At 39.6% G+C, this 22,261-nt stretch overlaps 1 protein-coding gene and 1 long non-coding RNA gene across 12 annotated transcripts in view; one reads left to right on the top strand and one right to left on the bottom strand.

The window, feature by feature from the left end:
- GRM7 (glutamate metabotropic receptor 7) overlaps nt 1–22,261 on the bottom strand; it is a 1,171,176-nt gene that overhangs the window by 78,299 nt on the left and 1,070,616 nt on the right. Inside the window, exon 9 of one of the 10 annotated variants that reach the window (XM_045053189.1) lies at nt 4,896–6,398. The exons of the other annotated variants lie outside the window; for them this stretch is intronic. Coding sequence (XP_044909124.1) covers nt 6,315–6,398 — 84 coding nt within the window. The 3' untranslated portion in view covers nt 4,896–6,314. Of the gene's footprint in view, nt 1–4,895; nt 6,399–22,261 lie in introns of those variants that run through there. 10 annotated transcript variants of the gene reach the window in all.
- The window catches only part of LOC109496972, a 703,487-nt gene that overhangs the window by 671,740 nt on the left and 9,486 nt on the right, over nt 1–22,261 (top strand). The gene's annotated exons all lie outside the window — the stretch shown is intronic.

The following is a 22,261-nucleotide window of genomic DNA, read 5'->3' as shown; positions in this document are numbered from 1 at the left end:
GCTAGCTTTTATTAAATGTCATAGACTGAATGAGTTGGCAAGATAAGCAACTTCTGTCTAGTAAAAAGGCTATCAAATAATGGCATTTTCCAAAACCAAAGAGTTCAAGTTTGACACAAATGATTTTCCTCCCTTACTTTTTGGTATAGTCCCTAGTAACGATATATGATGAGTATTTCTTGGAGTTTTTGCTACTATAGTCTCTAAATTCATTAGGAATGTATCTAACTGGGTTTATAAAATTCACCATGAGACCCAACAAGGTTTAACACGTAAAAGATTGATTTAAATTTTAGTATGTACACACATACTCCTCGTTCCTGCATGCATTCATAAGGAAATCCTTTTGATGCACGTGAATTTAGGAATTTTGGAGAAATGTAAATAATGTTGTTCATCCTTAACAACTCTGGGCCCAACATTATTTTTTCGATTAAAGACCTTATTGATCTAGCAGAGACACGTACCTGGGAGCAGAATGTTTTCCCCAAGGCTCCCTTAGTTGTTTAGTTGGAGAGATCTCTGAAGAAATGAGTGTTGGCTGTAATTTCCAGCCTGGTCTGTATATTGAGACCAATGGTCCTGCTCTCACTGGGTAGGTGTGTTGATCCAGGACCAGCTAATGTCAAGCTTTCCTCACTTTCCCTGGCAGAGTAAAGTACTCCTTTTACTATCATTAGTATAATTACTAGTTTATGTATCACCATCACCACACTGGACATGTGCTAGCCATTAATGTATGGGGATGGATTTTCAAAGTGACGGACACTCAATAAATGTATATGGGTGGGGGGGAGGGAATGGAATTTCTTTGTCTTGATCTTTTACAAACTCTACCTCAATGGAAATTAACATCAAATGAAACCTTTTCTCCTCTTCAAAAGCATGCTTTAGCTGCTTTAGTACTTTTCTTCTTCTGTGGCCTGGGTGCAGAGCAGCACAAGCCCATCACAAATGAGCTCAACCCAGACATTTATATCTGATAAAAGATTTACCATTTCCATTAGTTTCTACCCCAAATGTTCCGACACCAAAAGGTATGGCCCAAGTAATCACTATTCCTTGAATAGCTTATTCCCCCCACTAATTCTTACTTATTTTTTCTACTTTAACATTTTTCTCATTTGGAGAACTCCAGAATAGCACTGCTCCTGAAAGGGAATTGTGGGCTCCTCAACCACATCTGATATAAGCAGAAAGCATTGAAAATGGGCTTTACTTTCCTGAGCACAAATGTGCCCCTCCTTTGGCACTCATTACCTGGTCAGCCTCATTAGTTCCTATAAAAACAAACACTGAAGATTCTCCTCTATTGATTTCAAACTATCTTTGTACTTTCCCTAAACACTTACTATGTTTTCAGTAGCCTCAGTTTTCAAGTGGCATTAGGCAATATGAATTCACTTATCTGCTCAATTGGTATGGAATTACACCCATTTTAGGTGACCTAATACTTCAGTTCGTAGGGATGTCCTGACATTTTTAAGGTATATTCTGAAAGTCCCAATTATTTCATTTGTTTTTCTAGGACCTCATCTTGACCTTTTTTTTTTTTTTCTTTTGATGCTTCACTTTTCAAAAGACATTTCTGAGGTAGTCTGTAATTTACACTTTTAAGTGTAGGCATCAAGGAGCTTGTCTCAAATAAAAACGAATGTTGATGCTCAGAGAGATGGGGTTTAACCTGGCTGTCACAGGGTCTATAAAACACTACCTGCTTCTCTATCACCATACATTCACTATATGTCATTTTGTGTGTTCTAGGAAATAGACAACCACATACACACGTTTTAATTTATGGACAGGATAAAAAGAAAATCTAAAGCAGAAATATGCACCCATCACTGGGGAGACACCCAACAATCTCTCTTTTATTGCTATCATATGCCAAGCATGGTGCTAGGCACTTTTATATTCTCATTCTCATATTATAGATTGTAAGTCTTTATGTAACATAAATATGGTCACATAGCATGTACATGGTGGAACACAGATCTGTCTTACACATGGTTCCTTTATAAAGAATCCATGAAAATGGATGCATTATTTTTGGATTTTTCCACATGTCCAAAATTTGCAACCAGGGCAAGGATGAGCAGATTTCTATTCAGGGTGAGAAGTTGTTCCCACTGTTAGAATCCATATGCTGCTTTGGGAAAGCAGAAATTCATTCCTAGTCTCTTTCTCGTTCTGAAATTTCCAGTATCTAACAGCCATGACAACTAGCAAAACTAAATTGCAGTGTTGGTAATAAGGGAAAGGTCTCACCCCTAAATCTCATTCAATGGGTATCGCCCTTTTTCAATGAGGCCCCAAGGCAGAATGGTACATTTTCAAACCAACAAGAAGTAATTTGGAAGTTGGCCATTGTCGTGAATTGAATATTGCACTCCCATACACACACACTCCACACACACACACACACACGTACATATAATGTCTATCCAGAACTTGTGAAAGTGAATTGCTTTGGCAAAAGAGTCTTTGCAGAGGTTAACATTAAGGATCTTGAGAGGAGTATATCTTGGATTAGGTGCCTCAAATCTAATGCCAAGCGTCTTGAGAAATGAATAGCAAAGAAGACCCAGAGAAGGTGCTGTGAACATGACAGCAGAGATTGGAGTGATGTGTTTATGAGTCACATAAGCGTAGGATGGCTGGTCGCCCCTGGAATCTTGGGGACAGCCTTGAAAAACACCTTTCCCAGAGCCTTTACAAGGAGCCAACCCTGGCAACACATGCATTTAGAACTTCTGGCCTCCAGAACTGTGAGAGAATACATTATTTGAAGCCACCAAGTTTCTGATCATTTGGAAGCCCTCGGAAACTAATGCAGCCAGTTTGGGGACCAATGGAAACAAGTTTTATTTTTCCTCCTCTTACCCCTTTTCATTTTTATTCGTCAGCTATGGGGTGCCATAACAAAATACCATAGCTTTAGTGGCTCAAACAATAGAAATTTATTTTTCACAGTCTGAGAAATGCAAGATCAAGGGGGCAGAAGGCAGATTTTGTTCTTAGAACTCTTTTCTTGGCTTATAGGTGGCTTCCCTCTCACTGTATGCTCACATGAACTATTCTTTGCTTGCAAAGAGAGAGAGAGTAATGTTTCTGTACATCTTCATATGGGGCACTAATCCCATAATTATGGCCCTCACCTGGTAACCTCATTTAATCTCCCAAACACTCAGTCTTCAAATACTATCACATTGGAGGTTACAGCTTCAACACATGAATTGGGCAGAGGGCCCAAACATTCAGGCCATAGCCACCTTTTCCTCATCCTTTAGGTCAACCTTACTGAGGTAGAATTACATACCATAAAATTGACCAATTTTAAATATACACAGTCGTGTAACTACCACTATAATCATGGTATGGATTATTTCCATCATCCTACAAAGTTTCTCCGTGCCCCCTTTGGAGTCAAGTCTTTCTCTCTACATTCTGACAAACGCTGATTTGCTTATTTTAATAACCAGATATTGACTTTTATATAATTTCATATAAATAGAATCATGCACCATGTTGTTTTTAGCATCTGACTCCTTATTTAGCGTGATGTTTTTGAGATTCCTCCATGTTCTTGTCAATAGTTTCTTCCTTTCATTGTAGATTAGTATTCTACTGTATGGATATACTACCATCTGTTTATCCATTGAACAGTTGGGTTGTTTACAGTTTTGAGTGATTATACATAAAGCTGCTATGAACATCTATGTACAACTTTGTGTGGACATATGTTTTCATTTCTTATGCGTAAATACCTAGGCACGGAATTGCTGTCACATAGTATTTAATTTTATAAGAACCTGCCAAACTCTTTAATTAAGTGGCTCTACATTTTCACATACCCATTAGTAATGCATTAATCTACTAGTTGCTCCATTTTCTTGCCAACATTCGGATTGTCAGTGTTTTAAATCTTAGCCATTCTTGTGGGTATATAGTAGTATCTTATTATGGTCTTAATTTGCATACCTGTACAGATTTTCCCTCTGCTTACCCAAGGAACACAGCTTCGTGTTTCATTTCATTCTTAGGTTAAAAGTTGATAACTTAGGACCTTTGGACCAAAACAGGGTAGGAAAATGGATGTACCAATCGTCGTACAAAGTGTCCATTTGCTTAGTAGTGGTTGCCCACACAGTCATCCTGTGAACAATTTTTTCACCTTTGTTCAAGTGAACCTTAATGAATGTTTCTGATTCTCATGATTAGGGGATGCCAGGTAACATTCCCTTCTCCTTACTGGACCTTAGTGTCTAGTAACATGAAAAGAGGGGTCCACAGTGGTGGTTCTTAAATCTGCATGCATACAAGTTACCCAGGAACTAAAACAAAAATGAAGATTTACTTCTAGCCTCTGTTTAGTTTAGCAGGTCTGGAATGAGACATGGGATTTTGCATTTTTAACACTCTAATTTCTAGACTGATGCCTATTTAACTGCATTGTCAAAGCAGTTTTCAGTGCTCTCAGGTTTCTTCTAACTTTGATATTCTCTGCAGAACATGAGATGATCTGTTACTCAGACCTTTCCTCAATGTTATAAAAAAACACTTTAGGGGCGCCTGGGTGGCGCAGTCGGTTAAGCGTCCGACTTCAGCCAGGTCACGATCTCGCGGTCTGTGAGTTCGAGCCCCGCATCAGGCTCTGGGCTGATGGCTCAGAGCCTGGAGCCTGCTTCTGATTCTGTGTCTCCCTCTCTCTCTGCCCCTCCCCCGTTCATGCTCTCTCTCTCTCTGTCCCAAAAATAAAATAAAAAAAAGTTGAAAAAAAAAACACTTTAGATGGCTCTTATAATTTTTTTTTAACTTTTATTTAGTTTTGAAAGAGAGAGAGCGAGCGCACAAGCCAAGGAGGGGCAGAGAGAGAGGGAGACACAGAATCTGAAGCAGGCTCCAGGCTCTGAGCTGTCAGCACAGAGACTGATGCAGGGCAAACACACGAACTGTGAAATATTGACCTGAGCCGAAGTTGCATGCTCAACCAACTTTAAGGCGACCCTTAAATTGTTGGCTTTTGCTGAATATAGGTGGATAGAGAGCATTGATGGGAAATCAGTTTCAGTCATTAAGTAATTATTTCTCCTAGTGTGGAGCAGCCATCCCCAAAGTGTCCAGAAAAGAAAAGTCGCTATTTCTTTTTCAGTTAGCTCTCTGATTTCCATGAAGTATCACCTACTATCTTTTACCCTACTCTATCACTCTCTTGCTGTTGGGATGTGGCCAAGTGCTTTCTTTTTCTGAGCCTGTTTCTTCATTGTAAATGAGTGTGAGGAGAACCTTCAAGGATTTTGGTTGTGAAATAATTGAAATAATATAGATGGAAGGCTGAATATAGAACCTGGCATTTAGAAAATGGTCAGTAAATAATAGTTTATTGTTGTTTTGGTTACTATTATTCAGAGGGAATGACAGTCACTCTCTCCTCTAGCTGTTTTTAAAGCTGGCTTATGCCCTTTTCATGCCTTCCTTCAAGGAATAGAAACAGAGAAAAGAGATGACCCAGTTTAGTCTGCAGAGGGCCAATGCTTTGAGCATACAGAAGGAGAGGAAACTAACACAGCTAGGTCTGAACTGATGATGCCACTGACAAGGGTCTGTGGGATTCACTCTTTGGAGGCTTTGGAAACAAACTTTCAGAACAACATGGGGTGATTCATTAGAGAAGCTGTAGGAATAGATATGCTTTTCCCAGTTTGGGGGATTTTACATAAAACTTCTTGCTCTTCTGTATCAAATTTAGGTCTTTGACGAGAAGGCAAAGCAAAGCTACTATATTTTGTGTGTGTGTGACAACAACCTAGGAAAAATCTACCTGCTTTTCTATTTACTATAAAATAACTTAACCTCAATGTCTTCTTAGTTAGGAGGGCCACAAGCTGGGCATGTCTTTAGCAGCTTATTTGATTTAAATGGGTCAATTCAAAGTTTATAAGAGGGTCCCTATGCAAACTCACTGACATCCTGCTACACTGTAAAAAGAAGAGAGAGAGAGAGAGAATGAGTGGGAAAAGGAGGCAAATTTTTAGTGTTCTGGAAATAATAGAGGTGACCACAAATAGAACATATATGTGAGCAACCCTGTGGGATTATTTTCTAACACATAATTAGGAGTTAATTAACGGACAATTATTCAGAGGAACAACACATAATTCATGGCTACTATGTTTGAGCATTTACTATGAGCCCAGCATCATGCTCTGTACAATGCAATTTATACACTAGCTCCTTTCAGCATCACTGTATCAGTCTCAGGTAATTCCCATTTCCTTGGATGAGACCCATCTACTCAGAAGGTGGGACCAAGCTCACACAGCTGTGTAATGGAGGAGCTCACATTCAAACCCAGGAGTTCCAAGTTCCAAAACCCAGGTCTCCACCTCTTCACTGACCTGAAAAGAAGTCCGAATAATGAAATGGATTGTATACTTTATAAAACAGTGCCACTCCAGTAACTAATCCAGGAAAGATGGTTTCTGGTTCTCTTAGATATTTTACTAATCTAAGAAGAAATTAAGTTTCTAGGGTCTTTCATTTTTTTAAATGTTTGCTTATTTTTGAGAGAGAGAACACAAATGGGAGGGACAGAGAGAGAGGGACACACAGCATCTGAAATAGACTCTAGGTTGTGAGCTGTCAGCACAGAGCCTGATGTAGGGCTTGAACCCACAAATCATGACATCATGACCTGAGTCAAAGTCAAAGGCTTAACTGACTGAGCTACCCAGGTGCCCCTAAGGTCTTTCATTCACAAGCAAAAGACAGAATATGGTAGAAATAGCAATTCTGGTTGGTAATGCTTTAATTGTAGAGATCACACAAGGGCTAAAGATGTTATCCAACAGATGTGGAAGTGATAGATGAATCTGGTTCCACCTTCCTTTATTCTGTTTAGTAGGCAAGTCTGTGGAAAGGACACACTAAAGTGTGGGTTCTGGAGCATTCTCACAGTATCAATTACCTTGTAACTTATTTATGTATCCCCTCTACTTCCACAAATATTTTTTTGTTTTCAAAGACATCTTTAAGGGGTTTGCCATAAAAATAGATGAGTTCAGAGGGGGGAAAAACCCATAAAACTAAAGAGATGGTTTGAAGGACCAGAGGGATAACAACTACTAACTATGAGCTTTAGAGCATGATTGAGTTCCCTGGTAGAGAATGGGGGCAGGCAGAAGCAATGTCACATCAGGATGACTTAAGGAAGGGGATTGGGGAGCATTCTTGGAACCAGCAGTACCTGGAATCCACATTTCTCTTACAGCCCTGACCCTATCTTTTAGGTGAGTCATTTTGTCTACTGATATATTTTCAGAAATAGCTCCCATATACTATTTTGGTACTCTGGTCTACAGTCTCTATTGGCTTGGGTAAATGTGCTGCCCTCCAGGACTTGATATTCTTTTGCCCAACTGTTGGTCAAAACATCCTATTAAGATATTATCCAGTTCCAAAGGGATGAGGCAGGGGAAGGCACATGTGATATTCAAACTATTTTCCATTGTAGGCAGGGGATCATGGGTTGGACCATTGCCATGCAGGTATGCTTGGCCAAAGGAAGGGAATTCTCCCTACCTCCACTCTTAGTTCGGTTGGCTGAAACTTTGGTTCTGCCATGAACTTAACATATTTATGTTGGTATGAAGCCTCTTCCTGTCTCTGAGTTGCTGCTGCTTCTGTAAAATGAAGAGTTGGACTCTGGTATCTCTAAAACCCACAGCCCAGCATATCCGCATTTGGAGCTACACAGAATGAGCACATCTTTGGACTACATGTCCTTGGTGGAAACTTACCCCATGGAACCAAATAGTGATTGTTTTTACAGAGCCAGGACTGGGGATTCGTTCCCCAGGATGTCTAATGAGATGTATGTAAATAGCTTTCCCTGCCACCAGCCTTCTCAATTACAGAACAGGAGCTTTGCCAATTCACCTGACTTCTAGAAATTCACCTCTCTGGTCCAGCAAAACAGGCATTAAGAAGCCTATAAATAATCATCTTATTCCCACATCTCTGCAGTAGCAGAAAGGCCGGTGCTGCAAGCAAATAAATTGGCAATTCATAGACAATGCAAATGAATATTGAAGGGTGAAGCTTGCATGATGTATTTGGAAGTAAGAGGCAGGTTGTCTTTTGTGGGTTTTTTTTTTTTGTTGTTGGAACAAAGGCAACCCTTTTTCCTTTCTTCACCCTGTTTCAATCTGTGGCTTTAATTCCTTTGCCACCATAAGGTCCACAGCTAAGCTCTCCATTTCACATGCTAAAGCTAAACTTTAAGAAGAAGAAAGAAACCCTTTGGGTCCCTGAGTGGGGGACCCTGTCATTTATCAGGAGCAGACATGAGCACCCTGTGCTATTAAGTTGCATGTATTGAATGATAAAGAAGCTGCTTTTGGTTCCCTTCAGTTTTCTTTCAAACCCAGGACCGATAGCCAGATTTGGCGGCTGGAGTGGGATCAGGAGACTGTTCTCATGAATTTTCATTAGCACCCTTTCTGTAATGTTTTAAGGACCCTCTGACTCTGTCTTTTTGATGAGGAGAAATTACTATGGACTTGGAGTTGTCTCATACTCGTCTTAGAAAATGACCTCTGCTTACTCTCTGTAAGACAGAAATGAATGCCACACTTCGCATTCAGTGCCACAGTAATTAATAATTTTACACATCTGAAACCAAATTAGGGCCAGAGCCTTCAGAGGTGACAAGCAGGATGCCTTCTGCAAGGTGAAAGGGGTACTTTTTTTTTTTTAACCAGCAGAAAGAATAATTTAGAAATTTCCATAGGGACTGATACGGAGAATTGTCATCTTTTTGGTATAATAACCAAGAGTAGGCTCTTTGCTCAGGGCTTTATCTGCAGCATCTCACTCAGTCCCTGCACACCTCAGGTGCTGGGCAGATGGGTACCATCATTACCACCAGATGTCCAATAAGAAAGAAAGACTCAGAGAACTCATATCCTTATTCAAGGTCATAGAGCCAGGGAATGGCAGAGCCAGAATCCATACTTGGGAGTGTCTTCACTCCATAGCTCATGTATTTATAGCATACAAAGTCTTGAGAAACACTAATGTTACTTAATGTCACTGGATTCAAAATAACATTAAATCATTTTTCAAATAGCCTTCTTTTCCTGATGCAGGATAAAAGATTCCCTCCCTTTAATGAATAAGCTGCATAGGCAGACATAGGCATTCAAATCAAAATAATGTAGGAAAGAACACAAAAACAAATAATTCACCATCTAATTAAGTCCTCAAATTTTCCATTTGAAGCCTAGATAATGATGTGGTATAATTATTATAAAAATAACAATCTATTATCACCACTATGAAATTACCAATTATTATAGGATTCATGTTGGCTTAGAACATTTCTCCTTATTAAAGTAGTACCCCTCATTCCCCCCCCCCCTTTTTTTACCTGTAGTAGAAAGAAATTTGTGTGGAAAATGACATAGGCTGTATTATATAATGAAGAAGAGATTTGGGAAGGAGGATGGTGAACAGTTGGATTCACTCAGCAATCGCTTTTCACCGAAATGTCAATGCTGCTCATCTTCCCCAAAGAAAGACACATAAATCTGTTAAAAATGTAGTGGTGTAAAAGCATCTCATGCAAGTAAGGCAGGAAGGCAAGGGGGTGGTGGGAGGGTGGTGGTGGTGGTGGTGGTGGTGGTGGTACTGCACTATCTGTGCATCTACTTTGTTTTGTATCTCCACTACCTTGAACCACTTAGCAAAACAAAACAAATACCCACCTCTCAACCAGGAGGCAGGAAATTTGTCTTGTTTGTTTAATGTTTATTTATTAGAGAGAGAGAGGGGAGGGATACAGGATTTGAAGCAGGCTATGTGCTGACAGTGGAGAGCCTGATGCAGGGCTTCAACCATGAGATCATGGCCTAAGCTGAAGTCAGATGCTTAGCTGACTGAGCCACCCAGGCACCCCAAAAATTGTCTTTTTTGAAAATCTTTACCTAAAATGTTGGTTTTACCACCCTGGTCACATGCAATACACAGTTAACTTGAAGAAAATCTTAATTTGATCAGAGGGAGTCACTTCCTTGCAGAGTGAGCCTGGCCTAATCAGCCAGACACACAATGCCCAGGGGCGGGCATGAAGAGAGTCAGTGCCACCTTTGGTGTGTTCCATTAACCAAAGAGCAGGCCCCTCTGACTTTGAATGATAGGGGACTCTGGCATGAGGCTGAACAAATGCTATGAATACCACACTCTGCCTGTCACCAACTCCCAGAAGACCTATTTTTTATAATGTCAGTAAGCCCATCCCTTTGTAAGAAAGTACAGTTTGTATGAAGCTTAGCTTAACTAAATCTGAAGAACTGTAGGTATCTTTGAAGGAGGAAACGTCTGTGCTTTGGCTATTATGGGAAATTAGCCTCTTCTCTCTCTCTTTTTTTTTTTTTTTTAGTTTATTTATTTTGAGAGAGAGAGAGCATGAGTGGGGGAGGGAGAGATAGAGAAGCCCAAGCAGACTCTGCAGTGTAAGCAGGGAAACTGATGCAGAGCTTGAACCCACGAACCCTGATGTCATGACCAGAGCTGAAGTCACAAAGTCAGACACTAACCAACTGAGCCACCCAGGCTCTCCATAGGAAATCAGCCTCTTGATCCTCCTTGTGTCCCAGGTGTCTATGTCTTTCCTTTCTCTATTAAGCACTTTACCTCCTTTCTACCTCCCCCACCAAACAACAACAAAACCCAACTATTTTCCTATAACAAACATAAAAAATAAAGTAGAAATAGTTTATAACTTAAAATTATAGCCACATAAAAAAGAAAGGATTCTCACATTTCTTTCTTTGTCAGAACTTCCTCTGGGAGCTCCCAAATCACTTAGACTCAAAGGATAGAGAAAGATTATACATTGCTTTGGAGATCCTGCCATACAAATCAGCTTTGTCCCAGTTTATTTCTAGGTTGGTTAGTGAGCAACTGGGGCATCATTATGAAATGTCAGATATGCCTAGTGAGCTTCAAAAGCCAAATCACTCCCCTCTTGTTGAAGTTTTCTTTTTGTAGGGCTAAATAAATAACACATATAATAATATCAAGTAGACTTGAATACTTTTAATTTGTCCTCTTTCCTGCTACCTCCTCAATCCATTTCTTCCATGATCTACCTCATCTCCTTCAACAGCAGTGTCATATGTTTAAGCCACTGATGGTCTTTCCATCCTCCCTTCCTCCCATTCCCCAGCACCAACCTGCAGCACATCATGTCTGTTGATTCCAAATCTCTGTCTATTCAACTCTATCTCACAGGCCACCATTATCTCTGGCCTAGAAGACTCCTAGGTAGTCTTCATTTTCACTCTTGTTCCCTCTACAATGCAAAGAGAAGGATTTTTTTTTTACTTTAAATTATATAACCCTCATGCTTAAAAATCTTTTATTGGTTTTCCATAATATCTACAGTAAATTCTAGACTCCTCATCATAGTCTACACTGCTTCTGCACATTCTGGCCCCTGTCTCCTTGCAGTTTCTCCAACAATTCAGTCTCTCTTCTGGTTGAGTTAGTTGGGCAAGGAGGTTCAGGTGGATGTATTATAAAAAAAACAGTTTTCTGAGAAATGTAGAGGAAGAAAGAAAACAAAAGAGGATGCACCTGTTATTCCTAAGAGAAAGGAAGGGGCTGGTTCAAAGCTGACCAAGTAGGAGGCCATAGTCAGTCAGAGACACTGTGATTTGGAAGCAAGAAGGAGGAAACCTAAGTTTTCTAGGCTGATTCTTGTAAGATGGGTGTCCATATCCACTTCGTCATACCTGCTTGGGTTCTTCTTTTGGTCCATCTATATAATCATACATCTATCCATTTAGCAAACTCTCATGGAACACTAACCATGGTCAGACAGAATGAAAAGCCGAGGAAACATTAGGACAAAAGAAGAATACAAATAGCACTTTGGACCCAACTAATCTAAAAGTGCATGCTCGTGATGCAGCACCGAGACTCAGGCCCTTTTCCTGTCTCAGCCCTTGAAAATGACTTCGAGAATACAGACTTTCCATGACTCCCTGATTAAACAGTTCAGCTGTGGACCTAAACTTCTTTAGCCTAGGAAAGTGTCTTTTTTTTGACTAAAAGAAACAAAAAAAAAAGGAGGGTTCACTAGAACCATTTACTGTCAGAGATTCTAAGCCCACACTCCTATTTATAATATATGCACACATGTACACATACCCTTCCCTCATCCCCCAAAAAATAATGAAGCAGAGAGAATATGCAGCTGGCTTTGTTGGGCATGGAGAACCAGGCGAAGGCTGTTGACAAAAACAAATTACAAGCATGTCTTTGGCCCCATGTGTACTGTGTGACACTAACAAGGCCCGTCAAAAAGTTGGATATTGGATCTGACAGGACTAAGTGGCCTGTGATGGCCTGAAAATAGACTGTGGCCCACCCAAGCAAACACACTGGAAGGAGGGAAAAAGCAGCCAGTGTGACAGTTGTGGAACATGGACCCTGTATGGACACAAAGACCTGTCTTTTTTCATTAGATCGGGAAACTGCTCATTAGATTTAAGTCTAAAACCAGGAGAGAAAAAGGAATAAAGAGATGTAATGTCCTGATAGATTTTAAACATATTTATGAGAGCTTAGCAAAAAGACCTTCTGATTTAAAACAACCAACCAGATGCTCCCCAGACGATAACAAAATAAAATAGCTTATTTATGCAGGGACTGGGTGTGATAAATTCTGTGTCAACCTACTCCCAAATAGCAGGAGGCTTTGGACACTGAAAGGAAAATTGGGGTCAGATTGGGGAAGATTACCACCTGCAGAGGCTAAATGCAAAGTCTGATAGCTCAGTCATAAACGGGTCCACAGGGTTCATTTTCAATTCTCTTTCCCAGCAGCACATAGAACCTCTGCTGCTTTTTCCAGCATTACACTTAGGGAGCCAAGTTAAGACTGCATATCTTAAGACTCAGTGACTTGTAGATATTGGCTTGTCAATTAGGTTTCAGGGGTCTAGAAGACAGAGAATGTAGACTTCCTAAATCATTATTTCATTTTTTCAGGGGTTAGCAAGAAATTCACTTTCTGTAGACTCTGATCCATCTATCTCAATTCAGAAAGTAGTCACTGGTTCTTGAGGCAAGGTCTGAGTTATTCCTCTCACCTAATGTCATACAATAGTCATTTGGGGGGAACTTGAAAGGGAGAGCCAGCCTCGGAGAGGATGCAACCTTAGCAATATGGAACTTTGCTCCTCCTTTTATTCCCTCTCTTTCAGGCTGAATCCCTAGCTGAACAGGGCTTCTGTAGAAAGGTGTATCTGCTGATGAGGCTGAGGGCAGCCCTGTGAATCTTACTGGAAATCCAGGCAGGAGGTGGTTCAGTGAGAAACTGAGCAAGGACCACACCAGATTTTATTCTCTAGACTTGGCCCAGAAGGGAGACGAAAGCCCATGTGAATTCCTCTGGAATAAAGAAATATTTTTTCTTGTAAACCAACAAAACTGTCTGGACTGCTTGTAGATTGGCAAAGTTGTTGGAGCAATTTTCTAGATAAGATGGGTCTGAAACTGCCTGGAAAAATCCAGATAATTGAGGCCAAATCAGTTTCTTTTTTTTAATTTGTATTTAATTAATTAATTAATATGAAATTTATTGTCAAACTGGTTTCCATACAACACCCAGTGCTCATCCCAACAGGTGCCCTCCTCAATACCCATCACCCACTCTCCCCTCCCTCCCACCCTGTCATCAACCCTCAGTTCTCAGTTTTTAAGAGTCTCTTATGTTGTGGCTCCCTCAACTTTTTTTTTCTTCCCCTCCCCCATGGTCTTCTGTTAAGTTTCTCAGGATCCACATAAGAGTGAAAACCTATGGTATCTGTCTTTCTCTATAAGACTTATTTCACTTAGCATAACACTCTCCAGTTCCATCCACATTGCTACAAAAGGCCATATTTTATTCTTTCTCATTGCCACGTAGTATTCCATTGTGTATATAAACCACAATTTCTTTATCCATTCATCAGTTGATGGACATTTAGGCTCATTCTATGATTTGGCTATTGTTGACTGTGCATCAGCACTCCTGTATCCCTTGGGTAAATTCCTAGCAGTGCTATTGCTGGGTCATAGGGTAGCTCTGTTTTTAAATTTTTGAGGAACCTCCACACTGTTTTCCAGAGTGGCTGCACCAGTTTGCATAACCAATGGTGCAAGAGGGTTCCCATTTCTCCACATCCTCTCCAGGATCTATAGTCTCCTGATTTGTTCATTTTGGCCACTCTGACTGGCGTGAGGTGATATCTGAGTGTGGTTTTGATTTGTATTTCCCTGATGAGGAGCGACACTGAGCATATTTTCATGTGCCTGTTAGCCATCTGGATGTCTTCTTTAGAGAAGTGTCTATTCATGTTTTCTGCCCATTTCTTCACTGGATTATTTGTTTTTCGGGTGTGGAGTTTGGTGAGTTCTTTATAGATTTTGGATACTAGCCCTTTGTCCGATATGTCATTTGCGAGGCCAAATCAGTTTCTATGGTAAGTGATCAGGCTAAATGGTTCACACTGTCATTTTCTCCAGCTGACATTCCCAGGACTATCCTTTCAAAGACAGTGAAATGAAATAATATGTTGCAGTATTTAGCATGGTGAGGAATAAAGATTTAGGAATAAAGAATTGTTCCTCGGTTTCTGTACCTTTTAATATTCTGGGAACTTGTCTAGAAGGCAATTGAATTATTTAGGTAACTTGACAAAAGGAATAAAGAAAACTCATGTTACTTTCTGACATAATGTATATCAAATCGTGACCAGGAGATAACTGAAGGATTAGATCTGGGCTATTAAAATGGACCATTTCTGCAAATTATATTACCGGAAGATCTGTAGTCATAGAAACATGTTCAAGCACGTCTGTAGCTTCATCTGTATTCTATCTTGTGTTCTATCAGTATCCTGGCCAATATACATACTTAACTGTACTTGAGAATCATAATAAAGGTCATAACTGGTGTATATCAAATCTGACAATTTTCTCTTCAAGGCCCCATATAGAAAGATAAGACCATAGAGTGGCCCTGCCCCTTAGATGACCATCCAGTCACACTTCTCACATAGGAAGGATGTGGTAGAGAAGTGAACGTACTGCACCTACTGTCAGTGGGTAAATGGACTTGAAAAAGATATAGCGCTCTCTCTCTCTCTCTCTCATCAAAATGTAAAACAGCTAGGCACTGGGGTACAATGATTATAATGATGATAATGATATTAACAACCTCTTGCTTTTATGATTTATGATTTATAAAGTGCTTTTCACTTATATTATCTCTGACCCCTGCCACACAATCCTGCATGGTAAGTGTTATTAGCCTCATTTGACAGTCTTAAAAAAAAAAAGAGCAAGGCTTTAAGATGGACTCTATAACCTGGTAGCCACCAGTGGCATGCATAACATGTTTAAAAATCTCAAGATCTGGCCACCGTTTCTCTACAGCTTTGTGGGGACAGACATCCTTAAACACAACATGGGTGCTTTTGTTTGTCACTATACTGTCCATATATACATAAATCATACACAATGTATGTTGATATAGATACCTACTGCGCCCTATCGTCCATGACTGCCCTGTTTCTTCACTAAGCTCCCTACCCAGTACCTGTAGACACTAGAGTTGGCAACCAGTTCTCCAGAAGGATAAGAAATGTGTCCAAGATCAAATGTGTCCCAGACAAGTGAAGTCTGAAATCAGAATTCTGGTACCAAGTCTATCTCGGTTTCTGTTTTTATGGAGTTACTCTCAAAAAGAATGGTCTAATTTAGATTTTGGAATCCTAGGTAAGAGGTACAAGAATCTGAAATTTGAACAATCACCCAGGATGTGATGTGACTGAATGCAAGGAAAACCATCTAGGGATCCCCTTGGTCCTTTGACTAAACTAGTCTGTCTCTCTCTCATTAAATCATTAAGTCTTTAGAAACACACACTCACAGTGCTGTGCTCTCTGGTTCTGGATGATGTCATTCTTTTAGGACCTTAGCTTCATTAATTACTTGTAGAATGGGTTAATATTTGCCTCCTCTCTGCCATTTGGGTATTGATATTTGCCACACTTATCCATTCATCAAATATTTATTGAATACCTACCTGGTGATACGGACTATGCTTTGCTGTGGGGAACCAACATCACAGTGTAGAAGTGGTTATTTACTTGAGCTGTCCAACTATCAAATCCAAGTGAGGCTGAGCTGTGGGTGTGTACTATACCAAAGGTACTTCAGTATTTAACTCATGTCAGTAGGCACAGCCTTTATCAGGGTCCACATTGAACTCACATGGTTTATCAATTCCCATGACCTCATTCCTTTTGTAGTGGCCCTCAAATATTCACATTCATTTGACTAAAGGTCTTCTTTTTCAAGAGTAACCCCAGGATTTCATTTTTCAGACAATGCATTATGAAAGTAGGCAACTGCTCAAATGCATGAGATTGAGAATAGCTATAATATTTGCTCTTGTCTATGAGAATATATAGATGTGTATACCTATGTTTTATACCCTCCTGATCATTTATTTTGAGATCCTTAGAGAAACAAAAGATGAATATAAGCTCTAACCCTCTCTAAAATTTTGAAAGTTGACTAAGTACTTGCTACTGAGAATGTGGTTCCAGGACCCACTTACTGAGATTTTGCTCCAAATGTAGTTTCTTAGGCCTAAATTTACATTAATAAGATCCCCAGATTACTTCTATGTACATTAAAGTCTGATAAGTGCTGATTTAGATTCCTTGTTAATAGTTCCAATTAACCTCATTGTGGTAATAATTTCCATATATACATAATTCATATGTACTTGATATACATATATCAAGTCATCAAATTGTAAACCTTAACACTACACAATGATATAGATTAATTCTATCTCCAGAAATCTAGAATTAAAAAAAAGTTCCCAAGATGTGGCTGTTTTGGTATGTGCATTCATCTAAGGACCTTTTAGATACAGAAAGCTAGGCAGTAGGAAGTGGAAAGTGTTAAGGAGTATCTACACGCTGACCTTTTTCATCATTGTGATTTCAAATTAACATGTTTGGGAGAGTGTGGGCACATAGAACATGAAAAGGATAATGCAAAAAATATTTCCTTATAAATTTATATTCTTTATACATCTAGGACACTAATACCATATGCATTATACATGTTTCCAGTGTTTATCAAAATTTTTGTTTTAGGTAGTCAAATAATTGGACATTATTATTTTTACTATGTTCAGAACAGTGAATCTCAACTTTGGTTACATAGTGGAATCACCTGGGATGCTTTAAAAACTATTGTAGCTTGGATTCTGCCCTTCCTCCTTTACCCCTGATGTCTTGATTTGATTGTCTGTTGTCCTACATGGGCACCAAGAGTTTCAAAAGCTCCCTAGGTGCTTCTATTGTGCAGTCAGGGTTGAGAACCATTGCCTAGAAAGTCTTTCTATATAGCAAGATCAGATCATATTCAGGTATGAGTATTTCATATTGTTTCATGGCTTTATTCATACCAGTTTACCTTTTTAGTTAGTTATATGGTGTGATTTTGGGCTCAACCCAGGTCATAGTTACACTCTTTGAATATGCAAGTTCTCTTTTCCTCTTATAATTCCTCTTATTTTTTTATCTTTTCAATCCAACATATAATTGGCCTCACAATCAATTTGGAGACGACTTATTACTTCTTTGGTGTTACTTTCTGGTCCTTTACTACTGCAGTAATAGGTCCAAGAAAGTTCTGGTCTCAGGGAGTTGTAGGAAGAAGCAGGAAGGAATTAGGTTTACTGTCTCATTTGTCAACAGTCACTAATGGAAATTTAGCTCTTCACTGACTAAATTGGTTACTGATTGAGTAAGATTCAACCATAGTCTGGACAATAATCACCAGAAAGGCCTATCAGCAACTTCCTTCTCTGTCTTTCCAGAGCCTCTAAAATTCTATTCTTGAACAGGTGCTCTATAATTAGGATTCCTCCACTGAGTCTTAAGTGGTTTTTGAATGGACAGAGAGGCTGTCAGAGGCAGACACATCTCATGATAGTCATTGTCGCAGCTTAGTTGAAAGTCAGAGATCTTGATGTTGCATTAGATAGTCCTCACTTCAGCTTGGAGACAAAGTAATATGCTTTTTCCCCATAAAAGCAGCTGCCATCACTGCAGAAGGCTTTGCAGCCTTGGCATAATTTTCCCCCTGTCCCATAAATTTTCCCTGCCCCATTAGATTGGCACTCAGTCCTAAGACTTTAGAAGCTTGAAGTACCAGGCTCTAGCTATTGCTATAAATAATATCTCTGCCTCTCTTCAGATTCACTTTATAAATAAACTAAAAGGGCAAACACAATATATATTCCCTCAAAATATTTGCTTGACTGGCATTCAGACTTTGCATTCTTCAACTTCATCACATTCCATTAGTTGGGAACAAGCTGAATTTTTGACATTTTCAACTTTATCACATTCCATTATTTGAGAACAAGTAGAATTTTTGACATTTTCATTTGAAATTTGTGGTCATAAAGTCCACAGAATGCAGGGCATGGTAACCTGTCCCAGGCATATGGTCATGTCAAAATGCAGAATATCACTTCCCCAAACCTCGCGTATTAAATCAATTCTCACAATGTAATAAGGTGCTATAGATATTGCTTTGCCTTCCTCTTTACATCCTGCCCAATAAAACCATCACCTCTATAAAATCCCTGGCCTGGTGGCATATAGTTTCACGGAGGATATGCTTTTCTGCTTATACTTGACCTTTCTCTTGAAGTCAGCTAATGACTTTTGCTTAAGCAGTCATTTGCTTAATTTAACAAATATGTATCATGTATCAAATATACTTTAAACCCTGTGTGGGGTACTGTGGGAGACAGGAGATAAATTAATTGCACCCTCTGCCTACATGAGATTACTTGTTAGGGGTGGACAAAAAAATAGATAAAGGCAAAGATTTCTTATAAGATGTGGCAACAAAGTGCTCCAGGAGTTCATCACTGTATATATGCAAGAATGAATCTCAGGAAAAGTTTTGAGTAAACCATCGAGACAAAACAGTACATACAGTACATACTGTATAAATTCATCTATGTGATGTTCAAGAGCAGGCAGAATAATCTATGTTGACTGAGGCAAAATAATGGTTATTTGGAAATTGGTACTAATTGGAAAAAGACAAAGGCAACTTTCTGGGTAATGGAAACCTTTACCTTGATGTAAGTGATGGTTATACAAATGTCCATATATGTCAAAATTTATCCCAAATACACTTAAGACCTGTGTATTTCACTTTGTTTTATATATATAATTAAAAAAATAGGGGGTGCACCCTCGTGGCTCAGTCGTTAAGTGTTCAACTTTGGCTCAGGTCATGATCTCATGGTTTGTGAGCTCAAGGCCCAAATCGGGCTCTGTGCTGACAGCATACAGCCTGCTTGGGATATTCTCTCTCTCTCTCTGCCCCTTCCTGACTTGTGTGCTCTCTCTCTCTCTCAAAAATAAATGAACATTAAAAAAATTAATATTGTAGCCAAATATCAGAAAAACTGAGATTGCAAACACTGCGTCCATTTTTTACTCAGAAAAAAAAGGTTATTTCCTTGGGAGGCCTCCCTGTGCTGGGGCGGGATGTGCGTGATACTAAATACCCGAAGAACTGGTGGAAACCCCACCTCTACTATCTTCAAGGTGTGATCTTGAGGAAATTTTTTAATCTGAGCTTTAGCTTCCTGTTCTGAGAAAGATAATGATGTCTACCTTAAAGAGTTATTTTCAGTATCAACTCAATTAATTGGTGTCAAAATGCATTATAAACTGTAAATCATTGAGGAAAACTGAGTAGCTGTCATTCCACTTCATAATGGTGAAGTCCCTATATTTGGTGAACCTGCTATTTCCTCCATCGACGAATGTTTTCCCAGGAGACTTCAAAGCAGACTACTCTTTGCAAAGATTAATTTGTGATTCTGGAACTTGACCCTACCCCCTGCCAAAAGGGTGTGGATCTATTAGAGTGAGGAAATGTGAAAAAAATGAGGCAGAAATGGATAAGTGTGGAACTCATAACTGAATACACTTTGAAGAGGACTTTCTTTTTCTTGTTTTCTGATCCTGTGTCTCAATTCTCTTGGATATGCCAAAGGGAAGTTATTGAGTTTGCTTAAGGGGGCTCTTGGTCCCTGGACACTGCAGTGCCTATAGAGGGCAAACATAGCTTTTAGAGTCTTATGAGGCCCATGTCAGAATTGTCAGATCAGGCGCTGTGATGGTTGCCCGCAATTGAAGATTGCCTCGGAGGCTCGCTCCCATGGGGGAGGATGCTCAGAATACCAGCCTGTCAGACTGTGCCTCTAAGTTTCACTGCTGATATTGCACTAGCTGTTGCTGTCACTGATGCATCCGGTTTACATGCTCTGGTGACAGAACAACACCACTGTTCAGGTTGACCAACCCTGTCACCACAGCAAGCAGTCTGCCACCAGGCCTTCCCCAGTTCAGCGCCTTTGTATCAGGTGACTTCAAGCCCTGTTTCCAATCTAGGTGTGCCTCCTTTTTTACCCAATAGGTGGCAGGCTCCTGCCAAGCGCAGGCAGCGAGAATTTGTGCAAAGCAAGTTCTATTGTCCCATTGGTTTCCTTTGGAGCTGCAAAAAGGCTTATGTCTGACTGAGTTATTGATTGGGGGTGGCGCCTGGCATGTCAGAATTGCCATTCTCAGGGACATGCACAGTAAGGAAAGCCACGTATACTGTGACTAAATGGCTGGCTGAATGCGATCAATTCTTTTGCAAAGGAACATATCCTGATCAAGAAACCCTAATATACCTCTTCTTGAAGTTCAGATCCTCTTGTCTGGTGGGGGCATTCTGCAACTATTCCTCTTCCTAAACTCTGCATCCTACCCCAATACATGCATTTCTGGTAGACATTCTTTTGAGGTCATTTGAAAAAAAAAATGGACCAATAGTTTAGGATGTCTCAATTCATCTGGAATATTGTCATGTCATGACCACTAAGTTAAGGGCTATTTCCATAATCAAGGGAAAAGAATATTTTGGAATATGGAATTTGAGGAAATTATTGTATCTTAATAGAAATCATTACTTTTAGTAGAAGGAATGCTTAATGTTTTCATGATTTGCCAGCAACTCTGACAGGTTTACAACCTGGAGAAGACTTGGGCACTTGGGGTGACCCTTAGGTACTGAGATGTTTGTACATGAGTGAAGTGATTAGCACGTATACCACCATGAATCCGGAGTTTTCTCGGTGTCTACACAAACCTACTCTACGTGGAAATGTTCTTTATATGCAATAGACCCATGGCATTTAAGATAGGTATGTTGAGATACAATCACAGATATCCTTTTGGCAATTAATATTTATAATAACCTGTATGGTCTCTCTCCAGTTGCTGTCCTGATATAGACAAGCAGGTCTCTGCTTATTACCTTCATTGAGACCTGACCCTTAAGAATTGTTCTAGTATACTTCATGGAAATGTTTTTATGAATATGTGCTAATTTATCAAATAGTTGCAGTGTCTTTACTATGCCCAGGCCCCTAATAGATATTCAGGAAAATAAAGATGAATAGGACAGTCTCTGTCTTCATTTGGTTTAAGTCCAGCAGCAGAGAAAGAAAAGAACACTCACTCCGATATCTCTGTTAATATGACTGCAAGAAAGTGTAGGACCTGGGAAGTAGGGCAAGAGAAGACATAAAGTGAAGCTCAAGCTAAATCTTGAAAGATGAATAGGAGTTAGCCATGTGGACAAGATCAGAAAGGGTATTTCTGGCAAGATAAGCCATCTACAGTTAAAATTTGCCATAAACAGATTTTGAAGAAATCCCTTTCTAAAATTTGCTGGTTCTGATAACATAGCATATTTTATTTTTGAAAATGATGAATAAGTCAGATATACTTTTGTGGCAGAGTGAATTAGCTTGTACAGGTTTGCAGCAATTTTGGCTTTGGATCATGATAGTATTACACCAAACAATCTGGGCCTTAGATCAGTGTGAATAGCTCCTAACAAAGATCGAAGTAATTATCTACTGAAGATGTTACCTGCAAACACAGCAGGGCATTCTATAGTTTTCAGCTGAGAAATAATGAGTTTCATCTTAAACACCAGTGACGATATTATCTAGAAAAGTTAATTAAAGATGCCATTTCATTACAGAATTAGCCTGGTGTGACAGCCCCATTCCTCAAAGTTACTGATGAAACAGACA

The sequence above is a fragment of the Felis catus genome, chromosome A2, assembly GCF_018350175.1.
Source record: "Felis catus isolate Fca126 chromosome A2, F.catus_Fca126_mat1.0, whole genome shotgun sequence".
NCBI classification, from domain to species: Eukaryota; Metazoa; Chordata; class Mammalia; order Carnivora; family Felidae; genus Felis; species Felis catus.
The sequence above is the reverse complement of the archived record's forward strand: the minus strand, read 5'-3'. Positions and strand labels throughout refer to the sequence as shown.